The sequence below is a fragment of the Lactuca serriola genome, chromosome 6, assembly GCF_051521515.1.
Source record: "Lactuca serriola cultivar US96UC23 chromosome 6, Lser_US96UC23_V15, whole genome shotgun sequence".
In the NCBI taxonomy this organism is placed as follows: Eukaryota; Viridiplantae; Streptophyta; class Magnoliopsida; order Asterales; family Asteraceae; genus Lactuca; species Lactuca serriola.
Genome location: NC_136413.1, coordinates 193424213 through 193436193, shown reverse-complemented (window position 1 = coordinate 193436193; position 11981 = coordinate 193424213). Strand labels below are relative to the sequence as shown.

Genomic DNA, 11981 nt, shown 5'->3' with positions numbered 1-11981 from the left:
GTTGCTTACAAATAAAAAGAAAGGTATTAACTGAAAATATTTGTTGCTTACCAATAAAAAGAAAGGTGTTAAATAAAAATATTGTTTAATTGTCTCTTCCTTATTGGTTATTAGTTATTACTGATAAATTATTCATCTTATATATATGCACCAATCAAAATTACCAATGACAACAAAAACTATCTAGGGGTGGCAAACACGGCGTGTAACCTAGTTGATTTTACAATACCAAACATAATTTTAAAAACACATGTTCTAGTTAGAGTAGGTAGGTGTCTTTAATTAAGTATGTTTTAAACATGGTGTTTGACCATTTCTCAACCGGTATATATAATCAAATTTTATTGTCATACACATTTAGGTAAGACAATTTTTTTTAATAAAAGATTTACAATATTGACATAACCCGCAACTTTAATGAACACATTATATTTCTTTTTGATAGAAACTTCATCCAAGAAAAAAAAAGCCACTATATTTCTTTTCGCCAAGACAAGTTAAAAAGAAAAACTATTATGCTTTAAAAAAAAAGCAAATAAGACAAGTGGGTAATGCACGCTCTTGTTGTGAGATTGGGTCTTATAACCCGTTCAACCCGGAGCTACACGGTGTCGTTCTACTATCTCAGCGTCAGCCCTCAGGAGTCAGGTCAGACCAACATCGCGCTTTTCTTCCCAAAAACATTCTTTCCTCGAAAGCCGCAATCGATTAGGGATTCGCTCTGCTGTTTCTTCCTTGTTTATACAGAGCGAATCAAATTCAGGTTCGAAATCATTATACATACATATTTCTTCATCCTTCCTGTTATTGTTTCCTTTTGGTTTTATACGGATTTCCGTTTGAATTTTGTATTCATTTGAGAATTTCGATAGCAATCTTATGCTATTGAATTTGTAGTTAGTTGAATAAATTCGATATAAGATTCATCAAGCTTGGGTTTGGGGAATTTGTGATTAGAAAGGGGTAAACTGGTTATATAGTTTCGAGGGTTTAGTGCTAATTATTTGGAGTATAAATGGGGAAACCTACGGGTAAGAAGAAGTTACAGGCTGGAGTTGAGAAAGTTGTGAAACAGAACAAAGCAGAACGAAGTTCGAAACAAATCGATGAAGATACAGCTGTCTTCATTCAAATGTCTCAGGAGTTGAAGGAAGAAGGGAATAAACTGTTCCAAAAGCGTGATAACGAGGGGGCGATGTTGAAATATGAAAAGGCCCTAAAGTTATTACCTGGAAATCATATAGATGTTGCTTCTTTACGAACGAATATGGCTGGTTGTTATATGCAGATGGGTATTGGGGAGTATCCAAGAGCAATACACGAATGCAATTTAGCTCTTGAAGTTGCTCCTAAGTACAGCAAGGCTTTGTTGAAGAGAGCTAAGTGCTATGAAACTTTGAATAAGTTTGAATGGGCATTGAGAGATGTTAGACTTGTGTTGGGTATGGAGCCTAACAATGTCACAGCTCATGAGATTGAAGATTCAGTTAAAAAGGCAATTCAAGGAAAGGGGCTGAAACTTGAAGACATTGAAGCTGTTCTATCACATGAATCTAATGATCCTTCTGCAGTGAAGGTTGTCAAAGTGCTGAAAGAGAAGCCGAAAAGAAGGAAGAACAATAGGGTTGACAGAAAAGATGTTGAAAATGGCAATAACAGCAAGATTGAAGAAGTTACAGAAAGCAAGAGTGAAGAATCCAAGGAAATCAAAGGTGAAGATGCTAAGGACAGAAAGAACAAGGTTAAGAGAGTTAGGGACAAAAGGGCCAATCATGTTGAAGAGAAGAAGGTTGAGGGTACAAATGGTATAAAAGAAGAAATAGTTGCCACAAGGACAGTGAAGTTGGTGCTTGGAGATGACATAAGGTCAGCACAATTACCTTCTGATTGCAGCATTGGTTTTGTAAGGGAGATAGTGTGGGATCGTTTTCCTGGTTTAGAAGGTGTTCTTATAAAATACAAAGATCAAGAAGGCGATTTGATTACTATCACAACTACATCTGAATTGAGGTTAGCTGAAGCTTCAAGTGATCCTCAAGGCTCTTTGAGACTATACTTAGTAGAAGTTAGTCCAGATAAAGAGCCATCATACGAAGGGTTCACAAATGATGGATTCCACAACACCAATAGCTTAAAATCTAGTGTTTCAGAGAACGGAAACATTGGACAAATGTCACAAATCTCACAAATCAAGGAAGTAGAGAAAGTCACAACATGTGTAGAGGACTGGATTGTCCGATTTGCAAGAATGTTCAAAGATCATGTGGGATTTGAATCTGATTCATATTTGGATCTTCATGAGCTAGGAATGGATGTATATGCAGAAGCAATTGAAGAAACTGTCACCACTGAAGATGCCCAAAAGCTTTTTGATATTGCAGGAGGAAAGTTCCAAGAAATGGCTGCTTTAGGGTTGTTCAATTGGGGGAATGTTCACATGAACAAAGCAAGAAAGTGGGTTATCTTTGCAGAAGATGGAACGAACGAATCAAAACATGAAAAGGTGAAAACAGGATACGAATGGGCAGAAAAGGAATATGTAAAAGCAGGAAGAAGATATGAAGAAGCTCTAAAGATCAAACCTGATTTTTTCGAAGGGTTTCTTGCACTTGGTCAACAACAGTTTGAACAAGCAAAGCTTTCATGGAGTTATGCAGTTGGAACAAAAACAAGTTTAGATGCAAAAATCTTGGAGCTTTACAATAAAGCTGAAGACAGCATGGAACATGGAATGCAGATTTGGGAAGAGCTGGAAGAACAAAGGCTGAATGGATTGAGTTTGTATGATAAGTATAGGGACGATTTGGTAAAATTGGGATTGGAGGGGTTCTTGAAAGAAGTGTCTACTGATGAAGCTGCTGAACAGGCTGCTCATTTGAGATCTCAGATGTATATTTTATGGGGGACTTTGCTTTATGAAAGATCTGTTGTTGAATTCAAAATGGATTTGTCAGCATGGGAAGAATCTTTAGCTGCTTCTGTTGAAAAATTTGAGCTTGCGGGTGCATCACCAACAGATCTTGCAGTAATTATAAAGAATCACTGCTCAAATGGAACAGCTTCTGCAGGTAATTTAGACAAGTTTAGAGTAAATTACAAAAAAGTCCTTGTGCTTTTCTGTTTTTTTTTTTTTTTACCATATTTAGTCCAAAGTTGAATTTCTTATTTCAAGGTTTCATATCGATTTTGGTTGACATAAGGTTCACAATTGATATGAAAAGTGTAAGGGACTAAAATCGATATGAGACCTTGAAATACGGATCAAAATTGAAAAAAAGGTTTTAGTTTTTGACTAAATACAGTGAAAGTTAGAAAGCACAGGGACCATTTGTGTAACCTGGTCAAAAGATTTTATTCAATTAATAATTATATGTATTCTTATAGCTTAGAGTAACTTATAAAAAAATGGTTTCTGTGGTTTTGTGTTTAGTATAAAGTTATGAAAAAAAGCAGTTTTGGCCCTTATTTCAATGTTTTGTATCAGTTTTGGTCCCTGGGACTTTGTGATTTTTGTTCCTAGTTCAAGTTTTATATCTTTATTTCAAGGTTTCAGGGGCCAAAGTCGATATACATTGAAAAAGGTTTCAGTTGTGTAGTAAACATTGTAAAAATGAAAAAGCACATATTGTAGTTTGGAGTAAATCACAAAAAAATGGTCCCTGTGTTATTCTGATTTTATCATGTTTAGTCCAAAATTAAAACATTTTTCAAGTTTGGTCCTTATTTCAAGGTTTGTTTTCGTTTTTGGTCCCTGAGACTTTTATGATTCTAGTCCTTATTTCAAGGTTCCAGGGACCAAAACAATCGATGCATAAACTTGTGTTCAGATAAGGGGCAAAATTGTAAAAAAAGATTCTAAACATGGTAAAAGTCTAGAAGTAAAAGGAAACATATTTATATATATATATATATATATATGATTTAGTGTATAGTTTATTTAGAGAATGATATAGTTAGTTTAGTTGCTTATTTGTATGAGTAATTTTCAGGTCTTGGTTTTAAAATTGATGAAATAGTTCAAGCATGGAATGAGATGTATGAGGTTAAAAGATGGCAGACTGGTGTTCCATCTTTTCGCCTCGAACCACTCTTTAGGCGTCGCGTCTCAAAATTGCATTCTCACATGGAAATGGAACATCATTGAATTGACATTTCCGTTTTTACCCTTGGTTTATTTATGTGATTTAGAGCAGCAGCTATATCACTGCACTGGTTCTCTCTCATGTAAGTTTGCTAATCTTTTATCTCTTAATCTTGTTTCTTTGTGTCTACTCATAAAAAAGAAAATGGCATGACCTTCACATATTTGTCCAAAAGACATGAGTGCCCTCCTCATCTCTATGCAAAACACGTCAATGCCCTCGATTCATAGTTTAAACTAATATGGATGTTTTAGGTGAAGTCATAGCAGAATAAGGATTAAATCTTTTATAAATGTATTGTTATGTCATGTCATATCTTGTTTTGTGTGTATTTGTACATTGAGTTAGATTGATGATTGAAATTATATACAATTGATGTATTTTACAGGTTTCTTTGTAGATTCATTGTCGATTTCTTTTCTGCTATTGGAGGTGAAAGAAGCCGAAGCGTTTGTGTTTCTTTTTTTTATTTGTTTATTTCAAGGACAAAAAGGGTTCCGATAAGTGGCCAGAAGCCCATTTATTCATTGGTTTGGACTTTGGTGGTATACTCTATAGTCTATACTCTATACTGTGGGATTGATTGATTAAAGTATTCCGAGACTACACGGGTTTGGTTTTATTTTTTGTATTAATTATTGGATAGTAGTTTTGTTCACAGATTTGAGTATTGTCAAGAAAAGTCTAGTGTAAGACGTTCATTCTTCATTTGTTATAGGCTTCTCATTCTCTTTGCTCATGGGAGCAAATAGGCTTGCAAATTGTGCATTGTTTTTGTAATTTGCTTTGTTTGTTAAGGATATACGATATGATTATTTTTGTCAACATTTCTTCTTTGTTTCTTGTTTCACAATAGCCCAGATCAAAGTATCGGTTAGGATTAGTAGGCAAATGATTAGGGTTAGTTGGAAGTCTTTGTTTTAACAACATTTTGGTTGGTTAGGGATCACAAAAAAAAACCCAACCCGATGGGGTAATCCGAAACCTGATAATTTGCAAATCAGGTAACGGGTAGTCATCGGGTTCGGGGCCGTCAGTGAGTTATCCTCGCCTTGACCCGCCGTGTCCCGATTATATATATATCGGGAGTGGTTCAATTGAGAACAATTTTTTTTAATAACCTAAAAGATTATTTTTTTTAAATGTTTTCATTAAGGACACTTTAGACAAATCAAACATTAATCTTATATTAAAAAAACCTTCGCATTCCCTAATTTACGACTACTTGTCACTTGTTGGTAGCCGCCAGACCATCGTTGGACCTCCGCCCGACTAACACCAAATGCAATAACATTTTCTGGTTGTATTAACAACTTTTAATAAAACAAACATTGTAATTCTCTGGACTAACACCAAATGCAATGACATTTTCTGGCTGTATTGACAACTTAGTAAAACAAACATTGTAATTCTCATTTCTTTGGTAATACTTTTTAATACATACAATTTTATTTTTGCAATCAAATATAAAAAATTCTAATAAAAAAAATAGATCTATGCCTTGACAAATTCAACTATTTTTCTTTTTCTAAATTTTAGATTTCTTTAAAAAAAATATATCATGTATAAGACATCATAGTTTAAAATATCATATCCACAGTTTAATAAATATATTTATTCATTATTACATAATTTAATATTTTCATGCATACATTCATTCTTATTTTAATACAAAATTTATATAAAATATACAACTCAATATAATTCATTTATTGTTTAATATACAAAATACACAACTTAATACCACTCACTTTACAATAATTCAAAATTTCAAATAAGTTAAACTCAAACTCTACTATCACCACCAACTATAACACGACACCACCAACCACAAGTGGCAATGTCGTAATCATCATTCATTTTAAATCAAATAAGTATATAAAATCATTAATTAACAGTTTAAATACTATATTCACAATTTAATAAACGAATTAATTCACTTATTATGAGTTTAATGCAAAATAATTATTAAAACTAATACATTCTTACATATTTATACAACACAATTGTAACAACGTAAAATCCAATTAAATTTTTAATTTTTAAAACCTCAAAATGTATATCACATCATAATTTCAAATCCGAAACAACAATGTTTTCCAAAACAAATTCCCAAGATCTCTCAAAAGTGAACTCCATCGGTGTGGGTGTGTACGAGTCAAGCCGTCGCCTTCCCACGGTCCTCGCTGGTACCTAAGACATCAAACACAACAACTGTAAGCATAATGCTTAGTGAGTTCCCCAATATACCACATACCACAAATACGCCTCTCAGAGGCTAACCCGACCCTCCGGTCAAGATGTCTCAACGGGACCCTCCAGCCCCGCAGCTCGTTGGACCCTCCGGTCCGGTCATAGCTCATTGGGCCCTCTGACCCGGTCTGAATCGTTGGACCCTCCGATCCGGTCCATATAGTCATACAACATACAAATAACACATAATATAAAATCTCAACTATAACACATAATCTCATACATAGCACATAAGACCCTCTGGTCAACTCAGAATACCACTCAAGGTACGTATAGTGAGATGACTCACCTCGTGAAAAGTCTAAGATCTCGCGTACTCGCTATCTCCCAAAATCCAACGATGACTCTACCTCGCCTAATCATAAAAATATCATATTAATACTCAAAGGCTTTCATAACAACACTTTTACCCCTTAACACAAATCCTCAGAGGGTAAAAGACCATTTTACCCCTCCTTGACCCAAAGTCCTCATGTTGACCAAAACCCTAAGAAGTCAACAAAAGTCAACACTACGATTACGCGGGGCGTACTGCTTGATGTACGCGGGGCGTACATCGCCAATCCATGGATCGGGGTCTCCACCCAGTACGCTGCGCGTACTGGAAGTTACGCCTAGCCTAACCATCAGACTTTAGCATTCCTCATTTCTGGTCTTAATCGGTTAAGCCATTACTCCAACTTCTAGATCCGGCTCTGTTTATGCGTCTATACCCATAAAGTCGAGACCTTTAAGCCTTGGCATGGCTGTAAAGGCTCCAACACTTCATAACATCACTCTATTCCAACTCAAGGGCCTAGATCTCATGCATGGTGAAATGTTCACGGCCAAGATTGCATTTTTATGAGTCTACAACTCAAAATAGACCAGAAATACGAAGGGTCTAAGCTTATGGAGACAATTTGCTCAAAAGTCTCCACCTTTGGGACTAAAACCCTAGAAAATGGTACATGAAGCATATTACAAGAACTATAGGACAAGATCCGAGCTTTTTACCTTGAAATGAAGCCTCAACCTTTGCTAAGCTCAGATCTACACTTGAATACCACCTCTAGCCTTCCCCAATGAGCTCCTCTTCTCCTTTGCTACCTTGAAATGGCACCACCAAGCTTAGAATACTCACAAATGGACTAAGAACGGTTGCACACTCTCTTTAGGGTTTCTCTCTGAGGGATGGTGGCTGAGAAGTCGAGCCACACATTCCTTTTATAGCCCTCCAAAAGAATTAGGGTTTTTAGGTCTGGACCGGTTACGCCCCGCGTAACCTTGGGTACGCCTAGCGTACATGAGGGTGAACACGTCCAAATGAAGTGCACGAGTACGCACAGCGTACACCTTGTACGCCCAACGTACTCGCTAATCATGCAACCCTAAAAGAGAACATAATAAGGATGAAGGGATAAATAGAAGGGTACCTGGTTTTCGGGTTGTTACAATTCTCCCCCACTAGAACCAGACTTCGTCCCCGAAGTCTCATACCGAAAACAACTTCGGATACGGATCCCGCATCTCAGCCTCGGGCTCCCATGTCAGCTCGGACCCCTTCCGATGTTGCCACTGCACTTGTACCAAGGGTACTTCCTTGTTCCTCAGAACCTTAACCCTTCGATCCCTGATTGCCACTGGCCTCTCCACATAATTCAGGCCTGCATCCACCTAAATATCATCCAAAGGCACCACGGCCGACTCGTCGGCGATGCATTTCCTCAACTGAGAAACATGAAAGGTGTCGTGGATCTGTCCCAATTCAGCAGGTAGATCCAACCGGTAGGCTACCCTGCCTACCCTAGCAATTACCCCGAAGGGTCCAATGTATCGGGGTCCCAACTTGCCCCTCTTCCTAAATCGTATCACTCCTTTCCAAGGAGAGACCTTTAGGAGTACAAGGTCACCAACCTGAAACTCGAGTTCGGACCGACGCCTGTCCGCATAACTTTTCTGGCGACTCTGAGCAGTCAACAACCTCTGTCTGACCTGCTGGATCTACTCAGTCGTCTGAAGCACTATCTCCGTACTACCCATCACGCGTTGCCCTACCTCACCCCAGCAAATAGGGGTATGACATCTCCTCCCATACAACAACTCAAAAGGTGGCATACCGATGCTCGAATGATGGCTGTTGTTGTACGAAAACTCTACCAAGGGTAGATAGGTGTCCCAACTCCCTCCAAAATCCAAAACACATGCTCGGAGCATGTCCTCAAGTGTCTGAATCATCCGCTCACTCTGTCCGTCCGTCTGCGGGTGGTATGCGGTACTGAAATGTAGCCTCGTACCTAACTCCTCGTGGAACTTCTTCCAAAATCTGGAAGTAAATCGCACATCTCGATCTGAAACAATCGACAACAGAACCCCATGCCGCGATACCACCTCCCTCACATACAACTCTGCCAACCTCTCAGCAGAAGAGCTCTCACTGATAGCAAGAAAATGAGCGCTCTTCGTCAACTTGTCCACAATCACCCAAATTGCATCGACTCCTCTCGCAGTCCTTGGCAATTTGGTGATAAAATCCATGGTAACCTGTTCCCACTTCCATTCAGGAATCTCCAACGGTTGCAGCTTACCATGCGGACGCTGGTGCTCGGCCTTAACTTGGCGACAAGTTAGGCACCTCTCGACGAACCAAGCAACATCCCTCTTCATATAGGGCCACCAATACTCCTTCTTTAGGTCCAAATACATCTTGGTAGCCCCGGGATGGATCGAGAACTTCGATCGATGAGCCTCCTCCATCAAAATGGTATGCGTCCCGCCCACAAACGGTACCCAAATCCGACCCTGAAACGTCATAAGCCCCCGACTATCGGTAACGAACTCCGACACCTGCCCGACAACCCGCTCCCGCTTTCGGTTCTCTGGTCTCGCAGCCTCAGCCTGGGCCCCTCAGATGGAGTCCAATACCGGATTCATCACCGTCAACCTCATACAAATGCCTCGGATCGGGGAGCTCTTCGTCCTGCGGCTCAAAGCGTCGGCTACGACATTAGCCTTGCCCGGGTGGTACAGGATCTCACAATCATAATCCTTCACCACATCCAACCATCTCCTCTGGCGCATATTCAGGTTTGACTGATCCATCAAGTACTTTAAGCTTGGTAAAAAATAGGGACAACAATGAAATCAAGGGTTTTGTATTAATTTGTAGCATTCAGGCATCCATGGAATCCATTCACGACTCTCTTGCTGAGGCGTTGGTTAATTTGACAGAGGAGGTAGAGTTTCCTTTCTTTTCATTATGTTATACATTTTGGATGATAAATGTCTATATTATCCTTTGATCTCATATGCTTTTTTTTTGGTGCAGTGTGAAAAATTATGGTCAAAAGTGTATGTTGTCTGACCTAAAAGTAGAACTAGAAGCATTAAGACGAAGGCACTCTGATGTACTGTAGTTGATGGGTGAAAGAGATGAGGAGGTAAAATTACCTTTTCAATGTGAGTTGCTGCATCTTTAGCCTTACTTACAGTTCTGACTTCTGACTTCACTTATATACCTCTATGTGGTGTTTATAGAGAATTATCCATATGCTCACACAAATTTCTATAGCTGATTACACATTAATTTAATTATGCAGGTTTTGAAGTTTTTGATGAAAAAAATAGTGTTAATGCTCTTCATAGAAAAGTATGATGGTATTTTAGGAAATTTGGCTAATAATTTAGTTAATTATATAAAAAATGTTGAAATGTTACATTTGTCTACTATTGGAATGATTATTTGTATTATATTAACTTTTGTGTAATGTATTGTATTTTTTGTATATGATATTTTATTCTCTATTATGAGACATAAAATGCAAATTTAATTTGAAAATCAGTAAATCTATAAATAATTTTTTAAAAAAAAATTAAATTTACGATACGCATAAATGTGTGTCGTCTTCATTTATGACAAGACCTTTCTTGACAGGGGCTTCCTTGATACGCATTGTGTATCATAAACACGCGCGTCGTAAGGTTACGACACGCAAATGCGTGTCGTCTTCCTTTAAGACAGGGCCTTCCTTGATACGCATTGCGTGTCATAACCGTGCGTCGTAAATGCGCGTCGTCTCTCTTTATGACAGGGCCTTCCTTGACGCGCATTTACGCGTCGTCTGAGCGTTTTACGACGCACAATGAGCGTCGTAAAAGACTGTTTTTCTAGTAGTGATCATCACTGTCTGTTTGACTATCTCCGATAATTACAGATCATGATCATGAACTTTCGAAGATGACGGTTGATCAGTGACAACTTTAACCGAAGAATCAGTACAGATTTCTTTACCCTTAGCCATTGAAGTGACATTATTGACAGATAATTGAGAACAATCAACAACTTCCTCCTCCTTAATTTCACTAATATCTTCAGAATCATCTACGATATCAGCAAAATTGTTTTGAGAGTTAGATGCCTTCTTAGTTCTTTTCAAAATTTTGATTTGTTCATTTTTTGTTAAGGTCTCATTTATAATATCACCAAGATCATTCACATCTAAACATTCATAAATTCTAACAACACCATATGCATATGAATCTATTGGGACCTTGTCAAACTCATATATTTTCTTTTCACAGTCATAGGAAATAGAATCAATTTTATCCCTTTCGAAAGCTAAAAAGGGAAAAGCTTCCTATGTTGTTCTTTGTTAATGTCAGATGAATCATGCAATGCAGTTAATTTTCCATACAAACGCTTAGCTGTATTATAGTATATATTTTGTTATTTGTGTAAAATATTGATATCAGTTCTAAGGCAATCTTTGTCACACATTACATCTGTTAATTGCAAATCTAATTGATCTATCTTAGATTTCTTGGACTCCAAACACTTCTGAGTTTCTAGCAGTTGAGAATTGAACTTTTTGGCATCACTACTAGCAGAAATAAGCCAATCATTAACATAAGTAATAGCTTCATCAAATTAAGATAAAATCGAATTATAAGCACTAGAGGGAATATTAAAGGATTGGAAAAGAGAACATACCTGCGAAGCCATGGGTAACTAACGAGCAGTGGTAGAAAAGAAGCACCTACCTGTAACCTTCCCCTCATTTTCTTCCTCAAAGCTTGTGAACTTTACTCCGTGAGTCGGGTTTCACATCTCCTCGTCATCTGATCCTGACGACAGATTTGATACGTCCCTTCCTCATCATCCACACCCCTCGCAACTAGAGACATTCCCTTAATCTTCTCTCACCTCCTCAAGTCTTTCCACATAGTAGGCTTCGTCCTTAACTCTATTCTTTTTCTCATCCCTCTTCCTAAGCATGCAGTCACTTGCCATATGATTTGCCCCATTACAATAATGGCAGTCGAATCCAGAATCTCCCTTTAGCTTTTTCTCAGCCTTCGCATCCTCACTCTTCACTTCCTTCTTCTCAACCTTCTTCTCTTCATTCACATTCATCCCAGAAAAACTTCCTTTCACCTCACTAGTTCTCGACTTTGGATTAAATGGTTTTTAAATATTTTTTTCACACGATTATTCTAATAGAACGCCACCGCTTCATCATCAGAATTGACTATTAATCCTTCATCTTTCGAACTCTCTTTCTTAGCAGATTCTTTCTCATCCTCTCTTCCAACAACCTTCGACATCAG

General features: G+C 37.9%; 1 protein-coding gene across 1 annotated transcript; it reads left to right on the top strand.

The window, feature by feature from the left end:
* Window positions 1-607: 607 nt before the first annotated feature.
* Window positions 608-4967, top strand: LOC145057682 (protein PHOX1-like). Its single transcript, XM_079005551.1, has 3 exons — window positions 608-3068; window positions 3990-4224; window positions 4531-4967. The coding sequence occupies exons 1-2, from the start codon at window positions 1016-1018 to the stop codon at window positions 4142-4144; spliced, it is 2208 nt and encodes a 735-aa protein (XP_078861677.1). The 5' UTR covers window positions 608-1015; the 3' UTR covers window positions 4145-4224; window positions 4531-4967.
* Window positions 4968-11981: the final 7014 nt, after the last annotated feature.